General features: G+C 40.4%; 1 protein-coding gene across 1 annotated transcript; it reads left to right on the top strand.

The window, feature by feature from the left end:
• The first annotated feature begins 652 nt into the window (after positions 1–652).
• LOC106379110 (protein indeterminate-domain 12) lies at positions 653–3670 on the top strand. Its single transcript, XM_013819121.3, has 3 exons — positions 653–1155; positions 1524–1923; positions 2808–3670. The coding sequence occupies exons 1-3, from the start codon at positions 963–965 to the stop codon at positions 3427–3429; spliced, it is 1215 nt and encodes a 404-aa protein (XP_013674575.1). The 5' UTR covers positions 653–962; the 3' UTR covers positions 3430–3670.
• The last annotated feature ends 24016 nt before the right edge of the window (positions 3671–27686 follow it).

Raw genomic sequence — 27686 nt, forward strand, 5'->3', positions numbered from 1 at the left:
ATATATACAAAAGTTACCTATCTTCTTAGAGAAAATATATTTTCCTATATTGGACTGAATAAAAAGTAATATTTAGTGTGTTGCTCAATGTTTCTATGATCAAGTGTAGTTCTTCTTCATAAGAACAATGTTTTTTCTTTGGCTAAGTAATTGCGTGTTTAGATTCTCTTACAAATTAAATACAACAAAAGCGTTTCGTTTATACTTTCCTAATAAACAAAAAGCATTCTTTTTTTTTGGTATATAAGTAATTATTACTTCTATTTAAGGCAATTAGGCCTGCTAAGTCTTATCTCACAATATTTCTCATTATTTTGGACCAATTGATATCTTGCTTTCTTTTCTTTCTGTGGTCTACTCTTCTTTTTAGTAGCCAATTTCAAGTAAATGCTGATAAACTGGTCCTGTAATCATCACTCTTCACTGACATGCTGTAGAGTTTCCAAAACAACATAATTTTTTTTAAACAGGCTATAATATTTGAAAAATATATGGTTCAGACTTAAAACTCCTAAGAGTATTTGACACTAAGTCAAAGTCTCACTTTCAAACACACTATCTCTCCTCTGTTATACTTATCTGCACCTAGAAAAACTAGTACAAAAATGGAATCAAAACAGTCTTAGCATTTATTGTAAGCACACACATATATGTATATTGTACATTATAGTGATAGTGACTTTGGAGAATAATAATCCATGGTCGTCCTCTTTCTTTTGAAATATGTACATACATCTTTCTTTTGAAATATGTACATACAAATGTGTGTATATATATATACACCCAAGAAATTAAATATTATGATTTTTTTTCTTACATATATAGCCAAAGAATGCTGTCTTTCTGTGTAGACTTCTTACTCTTTAGGTACTTGTTTTAAGAGATCACAAGAAACCAAAGTTTGGATAGTTTCCTTTCACCTTTGTTTTTTCTCTAGTTGGAGTTTTCTTCTTCATATAGCTATGGATATGTTTTCATCTCGCAACTGGTCCTATAGACCAAGCTCTTTGTCTGCTGAAGCAAATGCTTCTTCTGGTAATACTGTCAGTGCCATCCAAGATTTTAATGGCTTGAACAATGTTATCTCTAGTCGTCTATGTACGCACACAGAGACTCAGAAGACTAAGAAAAGGAGAGGCGTTCCTGGAAATCCTGGTAATACAAATATGATATATGGCTTTAACCATTTCAATTGGGCTTTGAATACATGTTGAATCTGGTAGTTTTTTTCATCTGGGCATTGATTCTTGGTAGAATCTTGGAACCTTTTTCATATGTTTTGTATTTCATTTGATTTTTTTTTTTTCATATGGGTGTTCAATTACTAGGTTAGCTAATAGAATATGATGACTTTATTCATATTTGTTATTTTATTACAAGTAGAATCTGGGAACTTTATTTTTTTCATATGGGTTTTGTGAAAAGTTTTTTGTTTTACAATTAGGGTTTCTCTGAAAGTAATCTCTTTACGGAGACTTACTTTGTGTTTTCTTTTTCTCATGTGAAACTGGTTTATGTGGCAGATCCAGATGCAGAGGTAGTTGCATTATCACCAAAGACACTTCTTGCAACAAACAGATTCGTCTGTGAGATATGCAACAAAGGGTTTCAAAGAGATCAGAATCTACAGCTTCATAGGAGAGGTCACAATCTTCCATGGAAGCTGAAGCAGAAAAACACCAAAGAACAACAAAAGAAGAAAGTCTATGTGTGCCCAGATACAAACTGTGTTCATCATCACCCATCTAGGGCGCTTGGTGATCTCACGGGGATCAAGAAACACTTTTGCAGGAAACATGGAGAGAAGAAATGGAAATGTGAGAAGTGTTCAAAGTTCTATGCTGTTCAATCTGACTGGAAAGCTCATACTAAGGTCTGTGGTACAAGAGAGTATAGATGTGACTGTGGCACTCTTTTTTCGAGGTACGCTTTTTATTTTAATTCTTATTTATTTATGCTGTTCTTATATGAAGATCTTTCTTTCTTCCTTGTTAATATTGATTTCTTGATATTCTTACTGATGTTTTCTGTGAGAAATTTAGATTATTTTCTATACTTAGAGAGAAATGGCAGCACATGTTATATGTCAATCTATATAAATATTCTCGAAATCTATTGTAGTCGTCTTTGCATATGTCAATTTAATGCTTTCCTGTGACTAATTTCAACTGTCTCCTTTTGGTTATATGTTTGACAAAACTGCTAGCGTCTGTCCATGGAATATATTTTGAGTGCAAATTAAATGCAGTGGCATAATTCATGGATTAAGACATTATATATAGATTTCACCATTATCGCTTATACACAGAAGAAAACATGAAATATACACATTGAAAAATAGTTTAGAGAAATGTTATTTGTAACCAGACTTCATGTACTGAGATAGACATAAATCAATTTCACGGTTCTTAAATTAAGAGTTACTGAGTGTGTATATAAGTATAGTTCAATTGAAAATGAATTTTTTAGTTTTTTTTTGTATATGTATTATGTGTTGCATTACTAAAGGAGATAATAAAAAGCCTGCATGTGAATCTTCTTATTCATCATGATGCTGAAAAAGAATCCTGAATTGTTTTTATCAATCTATAATTTGACTTGTTATATCTATGTTGCATATAGGTCCATTATTACACTGATGCTTCGAAAGCTTTTATCTTAAAACTTCTCCAACTCTGTTTGGTCCACCTTAAATTATTTCACTTGTTGCACTTTCATCGTCATCATCATCGATTATACATATACAAGTCTCGTTCATATATATTCCATATCTAATTTGTTTTGGGTGGATATTTTTTTATAAACAGGAAAGACAGTTTCATAACGCATAGAGCCTTCTGTGATGCATTAGCAGAAGAAAGTGCAAGAATCATCTCAATTCCTTCCACCAATCTCATAAACTTAAGCCCTAGTTTCCAAGATCGTCACTTTATGCTCAACAAGTCTCCCTCTTCGTCCTTGCTCTTCACGTCACCACCTCCTTACGTGAACCCTGCACCACATCCCTCCACCGCAGCAGCTCTTTCCGCGACAGCTCTCCTCCAAAAAGCGACCGCTCTCAGCTCCGGTCCTTTCGGCGGCGGAGGACAAACTCGGTCAGTTGGTCATCACCGACCTTTGACGAGGGTCAACGAGCTTCTTGGTGCTGACCGAGTTATGATGACGTCCTCGTCTTCGTCTGAGTACGACCAGCTTGTTGTTGACGGTTTGACGTCCACGTGGCAGAATGCTGACCATTTGACCAGAGACTTTCTTGGACTCACGGGTCATGGAGTGCACGTTAGCGTGACACCTGGTGATCTGCTAGAGTACGCAGGTGGAGTGTCGTTTCCTATGTCAACGTACCTTACCGAATCTCATGATCACGAGTCGTCCTCGTCGTTTCAGAAGGCTTACGATCTGGGATTCACTGGGCCCCATAATATGTAAAAAGGGTTACATTGGAACCTACTTCCATTGTTTTGTTGCTCTTTAATGAAATTAAATACCATCGGGAACATAAACACAAAGACAAAGAGCAGATGAGCATTTCTTTCTGGTTACTTTCTAGGGTTTGTTTATTTCTTTTAATTTTCTAATTGTTACAGCTTACAAATTCCTCAATTTTAACGTTAGATTTTCTTGTCAAAATAAAAAATTCCCTTTAAAAAAATAAAAACGTCGGTTAAAAGAATTAGTGTCCTTTTAATTAAGTTTTACATACAAATTACATCTTTGAGTTAAGAAAAAAATATGTATAGCGAGATCACAACATCAAAAATAATAGGATCAGTGGCGGATCCACAAACTGTACCTCTAGGGATTGACGAATGTGTCCTCTCAAAGCAAGTTTCTTTGATTGCGATAGGCATCATATTATATGCAATTATTGAAGATAGACAACATTCCCTCTATATTAAAACATAAGCATTACAACATTTGAGTTAACCATGTGTCATCACCACAATGAATCTTAGAATTTTTAAAGAATTAGATTGGTCCATTTAAATATATAATAAGTTTTTTTTTTTTTTTTTTTTAACGTAAAACGGTCATTCTATTACTCAAGCTTGAGGTGGTCTGGGTAACCAGACCGGAACAGAACAACCAATAAAATGTAACTCCCTATGGAAAGATCTAGCAGTCTTAACTAAAAAATCTGAAAACTGATTGCGCGCTCGTGGAACATGAATGATGTTAAACTCCGGGAAGCATATCATCAGCGTCTCTATCCTTTCCAATTCCGTCGCAAAGCTTGAATAGGCATGAGGTTCCTTTATCATTGCTATCAGCTCTTTGCAGTCTGTCCCAAAGCTCTGGCAAGTTGAATGTTGAAGCATGTTCTCCATTGCCCACCGCAGAGCTTCTACTTCTGAATGCAAAGCTGATTCGCGTCGATTGAAATTTCTTGTCCCCAACAATTGAACGTTTCCTCCACTATCCCTCCAGACCCATCTACATCCACTAAACTGAGCCGAGGCTGTCCAAGATCCATCTACTAAGCAAATATTACCCAAGCTTATGACTTGGGGCTCCTCAGTAATGATGTCTTGTACCACATGTTGTACCACTTCGTTCGCATCAAACCAGGCTTGACATTCATTTTCTGCATGTCGAACTAGGTCCAAAGGGTCTCTGTCTATCCCCCTGAAAAGTTTGTCATTCCTAGCCTTCCTAATGTACCATATTATCCATGGATAAGGATCCTTGTCCTTTTCCGGCTCGATAATGTTGTTTTTCCTCCAGAATAGGTAATCCATATTTGTGTAAACGCTTGGTACTGGAAATAAACATGGGCTTGATGGAGTTGATGATAAGGACCAGACTTGTAGAGCTGGCGGACACTCGAATATAGCATGGGTTACAGATTCTTCTAACTCTCCACATCTTGGGCAGTAGTTGTCACACCTCATATTACGTCTTGCTAAGTTCCTTGTTACTGCCACATGACCAGTTAACAACTGCCATATAAGATGACATTTCTTCGTCGGCGCCCTTAACTTCCAAGCGAAGGCTTGAAGCTTAGTGATACTTGGTTCAAGGACTTCCTTCTCCTCCTCTGTCTTTAACACATTCTGGGCCACCCAATATCCAGATTTAACCGTGTATTGGTCATTCCTTGTGTAATTCCAACATAATGTATCATGACGATGAGCTGAACTTGTGGCCAAACTCCTTATAAGTGGTATGTCCTCATGATCGACATAGTTCTCCAAAAGACCAACATCCCACTCTTTCGTCACCGGATTAATGAGGTCGCTAACTCTCATATTAGGATGCATTACCGGCGTTATAGGGAAAGATGGTCTCGCATGGGTTGTTGGAATCCATGGATCCTCTCACACCTTGACTTCATAGCCTGAATGTATCTTATGTCTAATTCCCGTTAATAGCAACTTTCTCGCAGCAGAAATGCTAGACCACACATACGATGGGCTATTAGCAGAGTTTACTCTGAGTGGTGAGCTCAATCTATAGTATCTTCCCCTTAAAACCCGGGCCACCAAAAAGTCAGGACATTGAACTAGTCTCCATAATTGTTTTGCCAATAACGCCAAATTGAACTCATGGATCATACGAAAACCAATCCATCCCTCTTCCCTTGGTAAACAGACTTTCTCCCATTTTGCCCAATGTATTCCTCTTTTCGGCGGATTTGAACTCCACCAGAATTTAGCAATGGCACTTGCAAGGTTTTCACATATCTCCAAAGGGAGCAGGAAAGTAGACATGACGTATGTCAGAAGAGCTAGCAGAATGGATTTAATCAACACTTCCTTTCCTCCTTTTTAGAGCCATCTACCTGTCCATCTATTCACTCTAAGCATCAGTTTATGCATCAGTTTATCCTTTAGAAACGCAAATAGTTTGCACTTGCAGCCACTTATGTCTTCCGGGATCCCTAGGTAAGTGCCCATTCCACCTTCGTTTTGAATTCCCAGCACATCTTTAATCTCTTGTCTACTTGTTGCATTGATCCGCTTACCAAAGAGTAAGGATGATTTATCAAAGTTAATACATTGGCCTGATGCTTTGACATACTTCCTGACTACTTTCATTACTTCTTCACATTCACGAGACTCTGCCTTACAGAAGAAAAGGCTATCATCAGCAAAAAGAAGGTGGGACACCGAAGGACACACGCGTGAAAGGAAACTCTAGCATCCCACAATCATTAAGCATCTGCTTAAAGGGCAAGAACGAGCTATCAGGGTGCTGTCTCCCTCCTTCTTTCTCATTGTGACCCATAATTTCATTAAAATCTCCTATCATGAACCAAGGTCCATTTCTTGTTGTTGAGAACTGCGTAAGGCGTTCCCAAACTTGATCTCTTCTCTCTAGTACAGGATCTCCATAAATAAACGTCATAAAGACTATTATTCCATCAATGACTGCCTCAATGTCAATCATACGGTTATTCGAAAATAAAACATTAACTTGAAATTCATCCATAAAAAATAAAGCTAAACCTCCGCTGAGTCCAAGTGGCTCAACAGTAAACAAATGATCAAATCCTAAGTCGGCCTGAATGTTTTGCAACAGCAGCCTCCTATTCTTCGTGTCAGAAAGAAACACTAGTCCTGAGCGATGTTTCTGATACATCTTCGTAAGGCGTCGAACTATAAGGTCGTTCCAATCCCTCGACAGTTCCAACTGAGTGTCTTCATGGATAACGTCCGGAGGTGTTTTTGGACCCCTCTAAACCATTGCTCCTACGTGTACCACTTCTCAGGTTCTTAGCCGCACCAGTATGATGTCTTCCTGATAGATTTTTCTCTCTAGATGAGGACCTATGCAATTTTGGGGATCCTCGACGAAGGAAACCCGCTTTCTTGCTCAGCTTACCCACAGGAATTCGAGATTTTCCTCCGCTCTTATGCGAGGATGAAGCTTTTGACTTCTGAATTGCCTTATCAGCCATCTGATTATGTACCCCCACGTTCTTGCTGCCCTCCACCTCCATCTCCATCACGTCCTCCCCCAGCAAATCATCCTCCTGATCCTCAATCATCATCTCCTTATCATATACCTCATCAATGGTATTACTTGTGCCACCGATCCCCATGCCAGTTAACGCCCCTATAATTTGATCTTCAGCTGGTGACCCTTTCTCCTTAGGAGAGAAAGTGATGGAACGAGTGATCCCTTTACCTCATTTCATTACGTTTACATCATGGTCATAACGCACAGGTGTAACAATCGTGCTTGCAATCCTTTTGCCGCTACTATTGTGGCCCTCTTGGTCCATAATCTCATCAGACTTGCCGGTAGATGAGCGTTTACTACGCGCTGGCTGTGGGCTACGAGCATAAGGCTCATTAGCGTCGCCAACCTCCCGTGAAACTCTTCTCTCCTTTATCCTCCATGTTTGAGATTTTCTTGTTCCATAAGGCGCATAGCGTGAGCCATGACGCGACGACGTCGAGACAATCTTCCTATCATTGCCACCAACCTTACTCGCACCCTTATCATAGTTGCGATCCTGTCCCAGTTGAAATCTCCTATGCCGATCACTGGAGCCATCATAGCGTGAGCCATCATTCCTATCATTGTTGTGTTGAGATCTCCTCGCATCCTTCATGAAACCATCTTCATTCCTGCTCGTCTGGACACTCAGATCAGCATAGTTACCATATCTGTCATACGGTTTCTGATCACGCAACGAGACTGTCGAGAACCATCGCTCAATGGGAGTTGCACACGTGCAAAGACACCCGCTTTCACTCCCTGATTCTTAACATCATTCACCTTCTGCGGGCAATATGCCATCTCATGTGTCACCATGCCACAGGAAGAACAATGCTTGAAAAGCTTTTCATAGTGTATCTGGATTGTTGCTTCCTCTCCTTCAGGTGAAGCAATATTTCTAGAAAAAGTAAGGGGCTTCCTAGTATCAACATCCAACAGCAAACGGCCAACGGAGAGCTTAACTGTGTCAATGTGCCCAAGCCTGCCTCCAATGTTCCTTAAATTTTTAATAGTCCACAGGTGATGCGGGATGCCGGTAATCTCAACCCAGAACAGAATTATCCAAGGATAGTCATCATGAACAACCGGCTCCCAACGAACAAGAACAAACATACAAAAATTGTAGTGGAAAGGCCCTTGACAGAGGACTGCTTTGATATCCTCTTCGTTAAGGAAGTTCAAAAGAAACTTCCCATTACCCAGATCATTAGCCGTGATTCGATCTTGCATTCCCCATTGAGCCGACATGGTTTGTATAAGCTTTTCCACGGTTTGTTTCTTAGGGTTAAGTATCTTTCCGATCAACGACAGACGATAGTCATGAATAGTAGGGGAATCGTCTTGATCAGTTAGTTGGATCGGGCCATCATCATCGTCGTAGCAGATGCCATTCCCTTTCACGTCAGCCATATGAGCTGTGCTTGATCATTTCATGTCAGAGACTGTTCGATGAGGAAACTTGAGTGCAGTTGAGTCGTTGAACATGACCACCAAAAGACAGATCGTGTCGACAAAGATTGTACACAACTGTTAGGCTAGACAAGGAAGAACCGACGGAGAGCAAGAAAACCTTGCCTGAGCACCAGATCGTCTGGTTACGTGAGAGAGACACCACCCAAAGAGCCTGCTGAGAAACGAAAAGAGACCTTACGCAACAAGGAGTGTTGGTAGTCTCCCTTGTGAAGCTAATAACGCCGTCGTCAGGATCGCGTGAAAGGATCTACGCTAGAGGTGATCAGATCTGAAAATCGCCTCTTCCATCGCCAGAAGCCCTAGCCGCTCTAAAGGAATTTTTTTTTCATAATAAGCTTTTTATCAAACTAACCATAAATTCATTATTAATGTTTTTCATTCTTTCCTTAAATAAAAATTATGGAATTTCCTAATGTAGGTAAAGCATATATATGAAATTAATGATTTTGAATAATAAATATTTGATAAAAATTAGTCTATTCTCTATCATATTTGTTTAATTTTAAATTAATAAAATAAATTAAACAATTACATTTACCATATAATAAAAATTTAAATTTTTCTGTATATGTAATATTTTGATTTTTTCAAAACGAATATAAATTACTAAAACTGTTAAAATTCTCACCTTCAAATTTTTGTGATTCAAAAATTAATTTTTTTTTTGTTATGATAAAATACAAATGATTACAAAATCATATAAGTAAGAAATTTTATTTCATAAATATTAAGTGTGTAAGGTTTATATATATATATATATATATATATATATATATATATATTAAATTAAACTGCTTTGAAAACATATTTTTGGTAAAAGCTATTGAACAAATATTGACAACTTAATATTTAAATTTTAAACTTAGCCTTGAACTTTTTTAAAATTTATGAATTAATAAAACTATTAATCACACAATGAAAATTTTGTTATCATTGATTTAAAATATTTGTTATAAAAATATACAAATGATTAAAAAAATCATATGAGTAGAAAGCATCATTTAATATATATCAATACTAAAAATACACACTATATGTTAAGTCATTTAAATTTAATTATATACCATATAAAATAGAAAAAAATGATTGTTTGAATTAATAAAATTTATTTATGTGTTCACATCAATTTAATTATATATGTAATAGTTATTAACTTTATAATTATTCATTATATATTTATTATTTTATAAATATGTAAAGGAACATATAATACATAAAAATAGCATATATAATGTTCGTTCCGCGGAAGGCGCGGGTCTTAACCTAGTATTATATGTTTTGCAATATACCACAAAATATGTTTTTCTGATCACTGTTAACGGATTTCTATCGTAATCACACTAATTAATAAGTCGTGTCTTATTTATTGATGGTCATTTATCTTACAAAGATAACTTTAGCAAATGAAACTCAAAGCAATAGTTCAGAAAGAAAAAAAACATAAGCAACACAAGAGTATTGTATGTATAGCATACTGCGATGACGGTCGCTAGTTTACTAATCAGATAGTGAACCAAATCGACGAAACTACATTCTCTATTTAATAACGACGGATAATCACACATCACTGAAAGGTTATTCCTGTGAAAAAATATCATACAAAATCTTGTAATATATTAACATGTAAATTCAAAAAAGAAAACTGGTATAAAAACAAAATTTTGAAAACAAAATTTATTTTTAAAAACTGGTAAAAAAGGAATATAAAATCAAAAGGAACCAGAAACACATAAAGAGAAGGGTGATAAGGAATAAATTTAAAAAGATGCAGAAAACTACAAGAAATAATATAAAGTGGAAAAGATTTAAAGAGATTAAAAATGAAGGTCAAGGTGTTTGTAGACGAGGACACGCATGCATGAACATGCGAAGTTGCGAACACTTTAAGCCAAAAAATAAAGAGAAAATGCGACCACTAAAAGTCAAAAGAAACATTAAAGAACATTGTTAATAGGATCAATATAATCTCCTTTTATGTTTTTACGAGCTCTTATAGTCCCCATTATATACCAACTTGTTTTCCTTTGGTTGTGATTGAAATTTGTAGGTGATGTAAAATTAATACTAGTTAAAAATAATTCATATAACATATGATACACGATTCCCTTTCCTTTGCTTTGGAGCTTTGGGCTTAGTATTCATACATATATATATCTCGACACACGTATATGTCCACAGGACCATAGCTCTAGACTGTTCTTTGGGTTGGCTGTTCCTGTTCTGTTCATGATCTTTTACATAGTGACATGCATGCAAACTCCTTGTCCTCATAATACAAACCATTTGCACTACTCAAATATATATCCCATTCTGAAAATTTATCCTTGTCCACGACGTCGGATTCTTTATCCAACCAAAGGTTGACTGTCCATTTCTGGAGTCAGATAATTGTAGCATGTAATGATCAGATATTCATGTAATATATTAGTCTTAAATTACTATATGAACTATATATACAGTAAAAAGGGCTAAATAGCTCGAATATTATAGTAAATTAGGGTAATTCATAGATGCAAACTCACCACCCGAACTTTTAATATAGCTAGGTAAAGGGTCGATTGTATTCTGATTCGGATATAGTAAAAGCTAGGCGATATCATTAACACCTTGTTGGCATATCTTGACGAGTTACAATTTACCTCAGACAAGAGAAAGCTCCTCATCTTCAATGGCCTTTTTATTCTATGTTACAGTTGCGAGGTGTGTAAGAGCAATGTCCCATGGAGTATTGGACTTGAAAATGTTGTTGTTGGGTTTGCATGAAGTTCATGTGACCTTTTCTTCCATTTATGTTGTATTGATCCCATTATTTGTTCTTCCATCAATAATCCCTGTTTATTCTCCATATCGTTCATTTGCACTTGCACTTGCACGTACGGTGGTGTTGATGTGCCTCAGTCCGTGGAATCAGATCAACATGAAGATCAGGACGTACCGAACATTTCAACCGAGGTTCACTCTTTAGACCTTACCGGACAGACTGACTGAGCCGTGTACCAGATCGACCCGCATGCGTCCGGAATGGAACTTCAGCTGGAACCACCAGACGACCGAACTGACCGTACCAGAGCTCGTCTTCCCCGACCAATTCGACAAGCTAAGACTGATGGTCAAGCCAGAATCAACTTAGGACAAGCCAATTCCGATTCAGACCGCAGCTTCTCTCTTTTGGCCCGTTTGGCTCGCACCGCATGCACCGGCGACCGTTCTGATGATCTTGCTTCCTTGTTCGATCCAATGATGGACTTCTCTTTTGGAAATTCTCTAAGGCAAGGATCCTTAAGCTTTCTGAAGACTTGGGCCACGCTGGAACGCAACTTGTTCGATCAGAACGTCTTGCGGCCCTTACTGATCGTCTTGCGGCCCTTGCTGAGTACACGTACTAACCTTACCGCATTGGACACAACCAGTTTGGATGAACCTGGACAGTAGCCGAACGGTCATCTTGACTAATCTTCTCTATTTTTCGTGTCTTGACCAGATCTAGTCAAATTTATCTTTTCTATGTCTTGTTTTTCCACAATTCTCATTATTGTCTTTGACTACAAAATTCTATAAGTATGTAACCTCTTCCTTATGAAATGATAATCGATTTTTTCTTGAATTTTTTGAGTTGAAACTCTTTGTTCTTTGTAAAAACTTGTCTTCTTAGCACCATTGTAAGCACCATTGGAGTCGGGAATATCAGAGGCTTTCCGCAACCTTCGTGCGACCCTTCAATCCATCCAGTTATCCATCTGGAGTTCATATCCAAATCGTACCAGTAGAGTGATCCGCTCCTAGGGTTCTTGAATCTGGGCCCCTTATTACCATCCACTATATAAAAAAAAAAAATTATTTGTGGATTGGTGGTGGAAGGGAAAGTCTGCTGCCTTAGGAGAAATCCAGCCTTTGAAGTGGTTAAAACGGATTCCAAACCAAAATCTCTTATCTTTCTCTCTTAAGAAATTCCCTTGTGTTTGCTTGGAAATTCTTTGATCTGTTTTTCTTAGAACCTTAAGTGGAAACTTGTTTGTGTGACCATCCAAATTCCGAGAGAAACACTTGAGTGGGCGAGATCAAACACTTGAGAGTGTGAGGTTATTGTCTAACTTTTTGTGTTTAAGCTTTTCAGGAAACCATGAGTAGTGAAGATGAAAGAAACCGACCCGGAAATTATGTTCTTGGCTTGTCTAACTTGCAGATGCGTGCCTTGAATGATTCTATTACTAACCTTATGAACACAGGTCTTGAACAGATCCATCAAAGGCTTGACGAGATCCAGACCAGCCAACAAACGCGTCCTCGACCCGGAGCAAGGAGAGATCGCCCAAGGCTGCCCAACCCGTCCGATGATGAGGTCCAAGAGGAGGACTTTGAGGACGATGTCCGATCCACCAACAGACCAAGAAGAGGTCATAGAAACCGAGAGCAAGGTGATATCAATCAATTTGCTAGAACTGATCGTGTTAATGATAGCTTAGGAGGATTGAAACTGAAAAGTCCAACTTTGATGGCAAGAATGATCCAGATGCTTTTCTTGAATGGGAAAGAAAATTTGAGCTTGTTTTTGATTGTCAAAACTTCTCTAATTTTAAGAAAGTTAAGTTGGCCGCAGCTGAATTTACTGGCTATGCTATTAATTGATATGATTAAGTTGTGACCCAAAGGAGGAGAACAGGTGCACATCCGGTCGAAATATGGGACGAGCTTACCATGCTGATGAGGAGACGATTTGTGCCTGCTCACTATCACTGTGATCTCCACCAGAGGCTGAGAAGTTTGCTTCAAGGCACCAAATCCATGGAAAACTACCACCAAGAGATGGAGATCTTGATGATCAAGGCCGATGTGGACGAACCGATGGACGCCACTATGGCACGATTTCTTTCAGGTCTCAACCATGACATCCAAGATCGTATGGAGCTTCAAGAGTATGGAAGTGTTGAGCAGATGTTACACAAGGCCATCTTGATCGAACAACAAGTCAAAAGGAGAAGCCGTTCAAAACCGGACATTGCTTCAAAGCCGGCATATGCTTCTAAACCAAGCTATCAAGACAAAGGTAAGTCTTCTACCACAACACATAATGATTTTAAGACTGATGTTCCTGCTCACGATGACAAAGGAAAAGCCGTAGAGACTTCTGGCCGAGCAAGAGACATTAGGTGCTTCAAGTGTCAAGGTCTAGGACACTATGCCAAAAACTGTCCAAACCAACCAGTGATGATTCTCATGGAGAATGGTGGAGTTGAATCCGAGGATGAGCAGGAGGACAAGGAGGATCTTGGACCGATCTAAGATGAGGAAGAAGAGTCTTTTGGTTATCCACACCACGGACCCCTACTTGTTTCTAGGAAGACCATGGACGAGTGTTGGGGTCAAAATCGGTCACGACAGAATCAATGTCTGAAAGTCCGTAAAAATCGGCATGAACGTTTTTACGAAAAATAAATCTTAGAAAAAGATCTATTTTTACGAAGAATCTTGCGGAGAAAACACATTTACGAAAAATCGGAGAAAGACGCGAACAAGGTTGCCGCGTAGCAACCAGCGCTAAAGCTGGTCGCTACGTAGCGACCGATCTCTCACCAAAGTTCGGTCGCTACGTAGCGTGCTTGGTCGCTGTTGGGGTCAAAAACGGTTACGACGAAGTTAACGTCCAAATCTCCGAAGAAGAAAAACGTAGAAAAATTCTTCGACAAATATTTTTTCGAAATAGATTCTTCTTCACGAAAAACCTTTGCGGAAGAAACGCGAATCATCGGACAAGAGCTCGAGAAGGATCGTTACACAGCGACCAAACGCGTGCTCCGCTCGGTCGCTACATAGCGACCGAGTTCGAGCCAAAGCTCAGTCGCTACGTAGCGACCAAACTCCCATTCCGCTCGGTCGCTACGTAGCGACTGAGCGCTCGCTCGGTCGCTACGTAGCGACTAGGCTCGAGCCAGAGCTCGGTCGCTACGTAGCGACCGGGCTTGAACCAAAGTTCGGTCGCTACGTAGCGACCGAGCTCTTCCGAAACGTCGATACGACATCAGTCCATGCATTCTTGTCTACCCTTCGATGCTATCTCCCGAATATCGTAGCGAACCCATCTCACGTTCCCCGCCATTTCTAAGTTATCAATCAAACTCTACCGTAAAAAAACCGCGGAAAGTTCATTCTTTATCGAAAGAAGCCGTAATAAACGCTTCGAGTCGAAAGACGGCCGAAAGGGACCTAAGACACGACTCGAGGCCCAACTTATGATTTCTTAACCAACAGCCCATAAACCGCATGTCGGTTTACACTTGGTCGCAAGGGAAGGTAAATGTCAAGTTTCTGCGGATAAATACGAAATTTCGAAGATAATTACGAAGATCGGAAAAAATGGAATATCTCCATTTTGATGCTATGGCGGCTTAAGGGCAGAAGAGGAAAGGCGTAAACCGACCTTGGAGCCAGTATATAGGGGGTCCTAGGCGAGAGGCATAAGAGGAGAACTTTTTCAGAGCAAACTTAGCACTTAGAGCAATTAGGCATATTTCCGTTTTTGTTATTCGAGCTGCGACTCAACTAGCGTCTTAGGGTTTTAGAACTAGGAATGTCGCCGACAGCTCTCGTAGCCCAGGCTCTTACCTTGTTGTAACGCTCAAACGCGAATTCGGAATAAGATCTACTTTGCTATCTTTTCGATTTCTTATACTTTATTGTTGTTATTATTGTGTTCTGATTGCTTGGCGTGTGGTATAAGCAGATATCTGGGACCTCTAGGAAATTAGGGTTTTCCTATTTTCCTTATTTAAACGGAAATCGACAGTGCGAATTTCGGTTCCCACAGTTTGGCGCTAGAAGGAGGGGGGGGGTACGGATCAATCTAACTCTCAGCCACAAACCGCTTGATCAAAAAAATGTCTGGAAACACGAACGACAAAATCGTAGTTTGCAATAACGCTGGTAAGACAACTCCAGCCGCCACTGCGCCTACGGCGAACGCTTAGGCAAACGCCACAGTTCTTGAGAAAATCGAAAACCTAGCTGCGACTCTTCGCCACAGGAAGTGCAACGAAACAAGCTCGCGATTTCTCTGTCTAAACTAAAGGGAAACGATAAATTTTATCAAACCCCGTAAGTTTGGCTCATTTCCGAGCTAAAGAAGTTTCAATGCGTATGATTTTACCAAAACACTTTTTTCGAAAACTTTTCGGAAGGTAAAACTTGTTCTCCCAAAAACCGGAGAAAACCCCTAGGTTAATCGTGGAAAAAGGAAGCGCAGCAAATCGATTACACAGCTTGGTCGCTACGTAGCGATCGAGCTCTAGCTAAGCTCGGCCGCTACGTAGCGACCGAGCACGCACAAGGCTCGATCGCTACGTAGCGACCGAGCATGCACACAGCTCGGTCGTTACGTAGCGACCAAGAACGCACACAGCTCGGTCACTATGTAGCGACCGAGCACGCACACAGCTCGGTCGCTACGTAGCGACCGAACACGCACACAGCTCGGTCGCTACGTAGCGACCGAGCACGCACACAGCTCGGTCGCTACGTTGCGACCTTGCACGCACACAGCTCGGTCACTACGTAGCGACCGAACACGCACACAGCTCGGTCGCTACGTAGCGACCGAGCAGGCACACAGCTCGGTCGCTACGTAGCGACCGAGCACGCACACGGCTCGGTCGCTACGTAGCGAACGAGCTCAAGCCAACTATCCACTCGCTACGTAGCGACCTGCAAGGCCTCAGAAAGGTCCTCCTTTGCGTTCTCGTTTGAATTCTCATCGAAACGCTTTTCGTTTCGTCTCTATCGGAGTTTCCGTTGAGATTTTACGACGAAAACAAATAGGACTCTTCTTGGCTTGCTTCCACTCGCTACGTAGCGACCTGTCTGACCTTCACTCGCTACATAGCGACCTGCAAGGCCTCAGAAAGGTCCTCCTTTGCGTTCTCGTTTGAATTCTCATCGAAACGCTTTTCGTTTCGTCTCAATCGGAGTTTCCGTTGAGATTTTACGACGAAAACAAGTAGGACTCTTCTTGGCTTGCTTCCACTCGCTACGTAGCGACCTGTCTGACCTTCACTCGCTACATAGCAACCAGTCAGGCCTCAGAAAGGTCCTCCTTTAGGTTCTCTTTTGAATCCTCATCGAAACGCTTTTCGTTTCGTCTCAATCGGAGTTTCCGTTGAGATTTTACGACAAAAACAAGTAGGACTCGTCTAAACTCCTTCGCTTGCTCCTACTCGCCCTTACCTCCATCTTTGTGTTCTCCTTCAAATCTCGATCGAAACGTCTCATGTTTCGTCTTGATTGGAGTTTTCATTGAAACTTTACGATAAAAAAAACCCGCAAAGACTTGTTTTCTCGCTTGGATTCAGATTAATCGTATAAAACGACAACGGTTAACTTAATACCTTAGCCACCTCAACTATACGATTACGTTGAGCCTTTTTATAAAAATTAACGTCGTATCTAAGGAGAAGATAAAAGTAAAGTTTAAAGGATAAAGACCAATATCGAAAATGGCGAACATACACGAGAAGAGGAAGGGGAAATAAGCAAGCGAAACTGAGAAGAGATAAAACAGCGTCTTCGAGAGAACTAAGGTATTTCCGACTTGAGATTTTTGAAATCAGACTTGGAATTTTCAAATTACTAAGAAATTAAAACGCCTTTGAGACTGCCATAGAACTTTAGGGAACGTAAAACCTAGGTGGATAGTCTAGCAAACTAAGTCTTAGGCGCTTTTTCTTGTCTCGATATATCGTTCCATAACTGTTCAGCCAGATCTTGCAAACCGATCTAAACTCTCCAAAAATCGAGAAACGATCGCCACGCATATCAAGCTCGCTTCCTAAAGAGAGAAAAAACTAGAGACATGAACGTCATCTTAAAACCGATTCGTTTCTAGCAATTTTCTCGGAACCGACATATTCCAAGTCATCAAAGTGGAAACAAACCAAATCACAGTCCAAGCGTCGTCTTTAAATCGTCCAGGATTATTGATCATTTCAAACCTTAGAAGAAGAAACGTACACAACCCTTCAAAGTATCGGTTCAACTGTTTTCTTTCGTAAAAAAAAAAAAAAAAGGGAGTAGGTACGTATACTATATTCGTATACTCCCAAACTTCAAAAACTTTTGCAAATCGTCAAGAAAACGATTTTGTCAAAGCAAATCGTCTCAAATAGGCAAACGACAATCTAAAATTCGTCTAAACGCTAGCAACATATCCAGACGATCATGAACATAATCTCAAAGACTATACATCATTTCTTGTCGCAATCATGCGTACAGAAAACATATACCAATATCAAACTGAAACTCGGCGATTAGCCAAAGTATTGAAGCCCTTTCCAGTTTTAGAAAGCCAGTTTTGTTTAAAAATTTCTACAAGAAATCTTCATTCACCAAAGCATTTCTTTCAGTTTCCGTTGTACCAAGTGAGCCACGGAAAAGCATCGAAAACATTTGTGACGAAGAAAACTCGAGAATAGATGTAGCATCGTGCACAAAGAGACGCTTTCCTCCCGATGGTGGCTAGATCCACCTCTGGTCGACCAATTCGTTCCAGAAACGAATGTGTCATGAGAATCCTTTCATAAAACCTATGAAAAACGTTCTGCGACTAGATTGTAATGAAATAAACTTCGGTAACACTCCATGAGTAACTCCAAGCAACTTTCACCTAGGATCAAAATCACGGTAGAAACGTTTCTCGTGAAACCCACAGAAACAACGCTACTTTAACATATGTTTACATATCACCGATCCACAAACTTCGTAAAACCGGTCCCCGTTACTTACGCGAAAAATCCTTCGTACAATCAGACCAAGTCTTACAAAGAAACTTTCTAAAGTTAACATAACAGGCTTTATGAAGAACCATGCGGCTCGCTGGCTTCTTCTTTTCTTTTCCCTCGGTTACATCCGAGAAGGCAGTCGTCCGGCCACTGACTCCACACTGGTTATGTAGCAAACCTTTTGGGCTTCGTCTTCCTCAAGCAAAAAAGATTCGATTTTCATAAGACTATAGGTCACATTGTATGAAATATTCGTCGTATAACTGAAACCTAGAGCGGAGAATCGTTTTCTACCACTATCGGCCATATTAGCATGGATAACCCCGGCAAACTTGGCCTATCAATCTCAACAAGCTCTCTTTGGCCCTCGGTCAATTACGCCTTCCACTAAAGGTCCAAACCAATATTTGCCATCCCCTTTAAGGACGATCGTAAACTAACATGACCTTAAAGGTTAAAGTACCATGGTCTAATCCTTGACCTACAACATCCTTGGCTATCTAAGTGAACACATCCCTCACGCCAAGCCAAACTATTTGAGAAACCATAGCTTCATCACTTAACGGCTAAACGACAATCTACGATTTGTCTAAAAACGTCGTGTGACTATTAAGAGAATAATTATCGTATAGCCTACAATCGGAAGTCATATGATAAATTCTTCGTAACGAAACTCAGTCCTAACAACCAAATGGTTAAAGGAGGATTTAAACTTTTCAAAAATTGACCGAGTTCAATATGCTCCACAATTCACTTTAAGCCCGCAACGTTTTACCCATAATACGCAGCATGTAAGGAAAAATCCGTAACAAAGCTTCTAGAGCTATATGAAACATCTTGAAAAAAAAATGCACGAAATAGATCTCGGAAAGCCAACACTTCACAAAGCACTATGAAGGAAAACGCTTCTTCCCATGAAAAAATTTACGCGACACCTCAGTCCTAATTCCTCGATCGCAAATCAAATTATTAGCATCCAAACAGAAACAACAATTTTGGCTGCGAACATCCGTAGTCAAACAAGAATGTTTCTCAAACGCAGGGCTAAGACTAAACCCTTGCAACATCGCAAAACATTTTCAAGCCCGCGAACATTTCAAGCAAGAAACGCGGCATACGAAAGAATAACAAATCTTCAGCCTCGCAAGACGTCGCAGACGCCTGAAGATTCGTTCTTCGACGAAATTTCTTTCCTCGATAAAAACACTTTCTTGGAAGACCAGACAGTCGTACGCACTAACATCTTCTCAAAAAATATCCTTCGCGAAGACTCGAAACGGTATTTTTTACCATTAAGTTTGTTTCTGATCACAACGAACTCTTAACGTCCTAAACAGACTTCGCCATCTCGTGGACATGACTCTCGTACATCCGACACAAGGATAATAGCGCTATAAAAGAAACCCAAAATTTTTGGTCAGCACTTCCAGGAGGCTTAAAAATTGTCCTTGGAGAGATGCTCGGTTCCAACCATACAAGTCGTATAAGCCGAGAACCTATAGCGGACTTTAAATCGGTATGGAATCAGGATGAAACTGAAACGGAATACGTAAGTCGAATTAGTCATCGCACCCTCTAAAACCAGGAGTAAACCTAGGTCTTGCGCTAAAAGCAACGCACTGGTCTCTAACATCTCTAGGCATAGTATCAAAAACCTTGATACGAGATCCAAAAATTTGTCTCTTTGCCAATATTCGAGCATCTTCAGAAATCCCGCAAGATTTACACACTGCGGAAAACTCTCGAAACAGATCACGGATATAGCAGTTCACACAGAGTTAGATTACGAGATGACAACTCGTAATCTTCCTTCTACACCCATATAAAATGCCATCGGCAGCAACACGCCTGATAACCGCTACATAAAAATTAGACCGTAAAGGTCTCGCTGGAAAACAAGTCATAAGAACCTTAACTCCAAGACGAACTACGAAAGGCTTGATCCCTTCAACACGGGTACGTAGGCAGCCGTCATAAGGCGCAGCCCCAACCTTATCGCGTTCTACTCTTAGAAGAGCGAGAAGACCACTTACCACGAACCTTTTCGACCATTAATTCCGCCTAACTCACCTAACTTGCCAAGCCACTCGCTAAAACCTCACGCTAGAAGCTCATGGTTCTAACGAGCTGGGGGGCTAACTGTTGGGGTCAAAATCGGTCACGATGGAATCAATGTCTGAAAGTCCGTAAAAATCGGCATGAACGTTTTTACGAAAAATAAATCTTAGAAAAAGATCTATTTTTACGAAGAATCTTGCAGAGAAAACATATTTACGAAAAATCGGAGAAAGACGAGAACAAGGTTGCCGCGTAGCAACCAGCGTAAAAGCTGGTCGCTACGTAGCGACCAAGCTCTCACCAAAGCTCGGTCGCTACGTAGAGTGCTCGGTCTCTACGTAGCATGCTCGGTCGCTGTTGGGGTCAAAAACGGTTACGACGAAGTTAACGTCCAAATCCCCGAAGAAGAAAAACGTAGAAAAATTCTTCGACAAATATTTTTTCGAAATAGATTCTTCTTCACGAAAAACCTTTGTGGAAGAAACGCGAATCATCGGACAAGAGCTCAAGAAGGATCGTTACGCAGCGACCAAACGCGTGCTCCGCTTGGTCGCTACGTAGTGACCGATTTCGAGCCAAAGCTCAGTTGCTACGTAGCGACCAAACGCCCATTCCGCTCGGTCGCTACGTAGCGACCGGGCTCGAACCAAAGTTCGGTCGCTACGTAGCGACCGAGCTCTTCTGAAACGTCGATACGACATCAGTCCATGCATTCTCGTCTACCCTTCGATGCTATCTCCCGAATATCGTAGCGAACCCATCTCACGTTCCCCGCCATTTCTAAGTTATCAATCAAACTCTACCGTAAAAAACCACGGAAAGTTTATTCTTTATCGAAAGAAACCGTAATAAATGCTTCGAGTCGAAAGACGGCTCAAAGGGACCTAAGACACGAATCGAGGCCCAACTTACGATTTCTTAACCAACAGCCCGTAAACCGCATGTCGGTGTACGCTTGGTCCGCAAGGGAAGGTAAATGTCAAGTTTCCACGGATAAATACGAAATTTCGAAGATAATTACGAAGATCGGAAAAAATGGAATATCTCCATTTTTATGCTATGGCGGCTTAAGGGCAGAAGAAGAAAGGCGTAAACCGACCTTGGAGCCAGTATATAAGGGGTCCTAGGTGAGAGGCATAAGAGGAGAACTTTTTCAGAGCAAACTTAGCACTTAGAGCAATTAGGCATATTTCCGTTTTTGTTATTCGAGCTGCGACTCAACTAGGTTACTGCCGTGTTAGGGTTTCAGAACTAGGAATCTCGCCGACAGCTCTCATAGCCCAGGCTCTTACCTTGTTGTAACGCTCAAACGCGAATTCGGAATAAGATCTACTTTGCTCTCTTTTCGATTTCTTATACTTTATCGTTGTCATTATTGTGTTCTGATTGCTTGGCGTGTGGTATTAGAAGATATCCGGGACCTCTGGGAAATTAGGGTTTTCCTAGTGTCCTTATTTAAACGGAAATCGACAGTGCGAATTTCGGTTCCCACAACGAGCCTATCTTCGATGAAACGGATGATCGCCTGGTCGATGATTTTGGTTCGACCTTTGATTCTGATTCCGGCCCGATCTTTGATGAGGAGGACATCTTCGAGTACCAAGCTCATGGTCCTCTACTTGTCACCAGAAGATCTTTGAGTGTTCAACCCGAAACCAATGAAAAAGAACAAAGGGAGAATCTCTTTTATTCTCGTTGCTTAGTTTCTGAAAAAGTCTTTTCTTTGATTATTGATGGTGGGAGTTGTACTATTGTTGCTAGTGACACTCTTTTCAGGAAACTAGGACTTGCTACTCGGCCTCTCTCTATCTATTGTCCTTTCAGGTTGGAATGGCTGAACGAGGCTAGAAAACAATATGTGAAGGAACAGGTTACCGTCCCCCTTACCATTGGCCGACATGAGAACGAGGTCGTTTGCAACGTTTTCTTCCCATGGACGCGTGCCACATTCTCTTAGGCCGGCCATGGCAATTTGGTAAGAGGGCTGTGCATGATGGTTTTACAAACCGACACTCCTTTGATCATAAAGGAAAGACGATCACGCTGGTACCTTTGAAACCTTTGGAGGTTCATCAAGATCAGATCCAACTTAAGAAGAACCGAGACCAAGAGCCTAAACCGGACGAACCTAAATCATCCCATTGAAACTCTAGTTTCTATATCAATTCAAGTGAGGTCAAGAAATCTCTTTACTCTGAAAAGCCATTTCTTTTACTTGTGTACAAAGAATCTCTTATGGCTTCTTCTTCTGACCTTGCACCGGAGATTCCAAGTGAACTTCTAGATGTTTTGCATGAGTTTTCTGATGTTTTTCCAGATGAGAATCCTAAAGGATTGCCACCAGTATGAGGCATTGAGCATCAGATAGATTTTGTTCCAGGTGGTCTCTACCAAACCGACCAGCCTATTGTACCAATCCGGTCGAGACCAAGGAACTTCAGAAACAACTCGGTGACCTTCTAGAGAAAGGCTACATCCGGGAGAGCCTCAGTCCTTGTGTCGTGCCAGTTCTCCTTGTACCAAAAAGGATGGTTCTTGGCGGATGTGTGTGGATTGTCGTGCCATAAACAACATAACGGTAAAGTATAGGCATCCAATTCCTAGGCTTGATGATATGCTTGATGAGCTGCATGGTTCTTGTGTGTTTTCAAAAATTGATTTAAAAAGTGGCTATCACCAGATTAGGATGAAAAAATGTGATGAAAGGAAAACTACATTTAAAACAAAGATAGGGCTGTATGAGTGGCTTGTCATGCCATTTGGTCTTACTAATGCACCTAGCGCTTTCATGCGTTTGATGAATCATGTCTTGAGATCATTCATTGGTCATTTTGTTGTTGTCTACTTTGATGACATTCTTATCTACAGCAAAAACCTTGAAGATCATAAGATGCATTTAAGATCTGTTCTTGAAGTTCTTAGGAAAGAAAAACTCTTTGCAAATCTTGGTAAATGCTCTTTTGGAACAGATCATGTGGTGTTCTTAGGTTTTATTGTAGGTTCTGATGGACTTAGAGTGGACGAGGAGAAGATCAAAGCCATCCGAGACTGGCCTAGTCCAACGACCGTGGGCGAGGTGAAGAGCTTTCATGGTCTGGCCGGTTTCTATAGGCGGTTTGTTCCATACTTCAGTACCATAGCAGCTCCACTCACTGAAGTGATCAAGAAGAACGTTGGATTCAAGTGGGAACAAGTTCAAGAAGAGGCATTTCAGATTCTCAAAGGGAAGTTAACTCAAGCTCCTCTACTTGTACTTCCTGATTTCTCTAAAGCTTTTGAAATCGAATGTGATGCCTCCGGAGTTGGTATTGGTGCTTTGTTGATGCAGGATAAGAAGCCCATTCCTTACTTCAGTGAGAAGCTTGGTGGAGCCACGCTCAACTACCCCACTTATGACCAGGAGTTGTATGCTTTGGTGAGAGCTCTCCAAACGAGGCAGCATTATCTTTGGCCAAAGGAGTTTGTGATCCACACATATCATCAGTCTTTGAAACACCTTAAGGGCCAGCAGAAGTTGAACAAGAGACATGCGCGTTGGGTCGAGTTCATTGAGACATTTCCTTATGTGATTAAGTACAAACAAGGTAAGGAAAACGTGGTGGCTGATGCCTTGTCTCGAAGGTATGTTCTTCTTTCAGCACTTGAAACCAAGTTGCTCGGTTTTGAATTAATCAAGGATTTGTATGCAACTGATCAAGATTTTAAAGAAGTTTTCAGAAAGTGTTCCAAAACGGCTTATGGGAAGTATTATCAAATGTCTAGATTTTTATTCTTTGATAACCATTTGTGTGTGCCCCAATGTTCTTTGAGGGAGTTGTTTCTCAGGGAAGCTCATGGAGGAGGTCTTATGGGACACTTTGGAGTTAAGAAAACATACAAGGCGGTTTATAATCACTTCTACTGGCCGAGTTTGATGAAAGACGTAGAGAGGATCTGTGGCCGATGTGTGACTTGCAAGAAATCTAAGACTAAAGCATCAAATCACGGTTTGTACTTAGCTCTACCCATTCCCTCTCATCCTTGGGTAGACATTTCTAGGGATTTTGTGCTTGGGTTGCCTAGATCTAAGGCTGGACGAGATTCCATCTTTGTGGTTGTAGATAGATTTTCGAAAATGGCTCATTTCATTCCATGTCATAAGACTGATGATGTTGTGCAAGTTGCTGAATTATTCTTTAGAGAAGTTATTAGGTTGCACGGAATGCCTAAGACCATTGTTTTTGATCGTGATGCTAAGTTCCTTAGCTATTTCTGGAAAACTTTGTGGTCTAAGTTGAGAACGAGATTGATGTTCTCTACAACTTGTCATTCACAAACCGATGGTCAAAAACTGAAGTTGTGAATCGAACTTTATCCGCATTGCTTAGGTCATTGGTTAGAAAGAACCTTAGACTTTGGGAAGAATGATTGCCTCATGTTGAGTTTGCTTATAACCATGCTATGCATACTGCTACTAAATTCTCACCATTTGAGGTTGTTTATGGTTTCAATCCCTTATCTCCACTTGTTCTTTTGCCTTTGCCTTTGATTGAAAGAGTTAGTACATATGGCAAGAGGAAGGCAGACACTATCAAGAAGCTACATGAACAAGTTCGTGCCAATATTGAAACCAAAACCGAGGGTTACAAAAGATTTGCCAACAAGAAAAGAAAGGAGGTTGTTTTCAAGGAGGGTGATCTTGTGTGGGTTCACCTAAGGAAGGAACGATTTCCGGAAGAAAGAAAGTCTAAACTCATGCCTAGGGTTGATGGTCCATTTCATATCCTTAGGAAGATCAATGACAATGCTTATCAGCTTGATTTGCAAGGTAAGTATGACATTTTTTCAAGCTTTAATGTTTCTGATCTATCTCCTTTTCTTGTATATGATCCGGATTTGTGGACAAATCCTTTTGAAGAGGGAGGGAATGATGTGCCTCTGTCCGTGGATCAGTCTGTGGAATCAGATCAGCATGAAGATCAGGTCGTCCTGAACATTTCAACCGAGGTTCACTCTTTCGACCGTACCGGACAGACTGGTCGAGCCGTGTACCGGATCGACCCTCGTGCGTCCGGAATGGAACTTCAGCTGGAACCACAACCAGACGACCAAACTGACTGTACCGGAGCTCGTCTTCCTCGACCAACTCGAGAAGCTAAGACTGATGGTGAAGCCAGAATCAACTTTGGACTAGCCAATTCCGATTAAGGCTGCAGCTTCTCTCTTTTGGCCCGTTTGGCTCGTACCGCATGCACCGGCGACCGTTCTGATGATCTAGATTCCTTGTTCGATCCAAAGATGGACTTTTCTTTTGGATATTTCTCTAAGGAAAAGATCCTTAAGCTTTCTGAAGACTTGGGCTATGCTGGAACACAACTTGTCCGATCATAACGTCCCGCGGCCCTTACTGATCGTCCTGCGGTCCTTGCTGATCGTCCCGCAGACGTACTAACCTTACCGCATTGGACACAGCCAGTTCGGATGAACCTCGACAGTACGGTCATCTTGACTAGTCTTCTCTATTTTCCGTGCCTTGACCAGATCTAGTCAAATTTATCTTTTCTATGTCTTGTTTCCCCACAATTCTCATTATTTTCTTCGACTACAAAACTCTATAAGTATGTAACCTCTTCCTTATGAAATGATAATCGATTTTGTCTTGAATTTTATGAGTTGAAACTCTTTGTTCTTTGTAAGAACTTGTCTTGTTTTTTGGTGAGTCATATCCAAGTAAACACTTCCTCAGATCGTTGGACTTGTGAGTCATATCAAGCAACGATGAGAGAACCTTCATTTGGTGGTCTTGTGAGTCATATCAAGCACCATTGGAGTCGGGAATATCGGAGGCCTTCCGCAACCTTCGTGCGACCCTTCAATCCATCCGGAGTTCATATCCAAACCGTACCAGTAGAGTGATCTGTTCCTAAGGTCCTTCAGGTGGAGCCACCTCTAGTGACGCCGCAAATGGGTCCACAGACTTATTCTTCCGGTTTTGTCTCCGTTGGTGTCGGCGCCGGTAGTGCTAAGATTAAGGCCACATTACCATATTGCAACAACAACAGATTATAATTCGAATTAACCAAACTTAACCGAAAATATATTGTAAGTGTTAGGTCTAGGCGTTTTAAACCAAACTCAAGATCCAAACTGAATCCAAACCATAATACTAAAATTTGATCAAAACCGTTATAGAAAACCAACAAAATAGGTATTTTGGATTCATGTATAACATAATACAAAAATATCTAAAATTAGTTAAATCTATTAACTTTCTTACATATGTTAAGGTTTAGAGTAGTTTAGAGATTTTTCTATTTTATATTTTCTGTTATTTTGAAATATTTTTGGTAGTTTACATATTTCAACCATAATTAGATTTTTAAATATTCTTATAATTGAGTTTCTTGATAAATTTTCATTAGTTAAAAAAAGAGATTTTTAGACGACTTCAAACATTAAAATCGGAACCGGATAATGTTTAGTGAAATTCAATTTAAAGAAAAACTAATTTTATCTCCTAAAACAGAATTTAAATATTTTTATTTAATTTTCTTACCCGGTGGTCTTCCTGCAGAACCACATGCAACGCTACTCGCACTTCCACTACCTCCATAAGCCGTAGACGATTTAACCGCACCGTGCTGATACATTCCATCAAGCAAAAAAGGATCAAATCCTCCTCCAAGCTCACTCTTTTGTCCCGACAATCTCGTAGCCGATTTCACCAAAGCCGTCTCCCAATCCGCCGAATCATCATCAAACCGTTCCCACCCCGGTTGTTCAGACGCAGTCTCAGTTTCAACCGCTCCATCAAACAACGCTAACGCCAAGCTATCACCGGCAACCGTTCCTACCGTTTCACCCACTTCATCCAGCGAATCACCTTCTTGATCTTGTTCTGTCACCACTTCTTGAAAATCTTTATCTGTCTCAGTTTCTTCCTCTTCTTGATTTGTTGCTGGTAGTGCTTTAATGGAGTTTAAATCTTCTCGACTATCGTTGATCTCCTATGTTTCTGTCTCCTCCTCCTCTTCCTCCTTAGATTTGTAAGACATTTTTGATGATGACCTTTGTGTTTGTGCAGCTAAAGCAGGTTTTTCTCTTATAAAACCATCCATGAGATCAAGTTTCTTCCTTGTGACCGTCTCCAATACTAGATACTCTAAAGATCTTGAAACTCCCATTTTCTTACACTAGTATTGATTAATGTGAATATGATTTCTTAATTCTGTAAAATGTACATTGGGTTCAATATATATACATTGGCTTAAGCTAAATAAACCGGCTATATACAATAATACACCCCCCCCCCCCCATCAAGTCTTTGAAATGGAGCATGCTTGTGGAGTAAAAAGACTTGAAGATGACATGCGACCAAGGATAGAGTTGAAAGGTCCGAGATGTAGCGGTTTCGTCAGTATATCAGCATGTTGATTAGCACTCAACATGCACCAGCTTCAAGAA

This window comes from Brassica napus, chromosome C2 (genome assembly GCF_020379485.1).
Source record: "Brassica napus cultivar Da-Ae chromosome C2, Da-Ae, whole genome shotgun sequence".
Classification (NCBI taxonomy): domain Eukaryota; kingdom Viridiplantae; phylum Streptophyta; class Magnoliopsida; order Brassicales; family Brassicaceae; genus Brassica; species Brassica napus.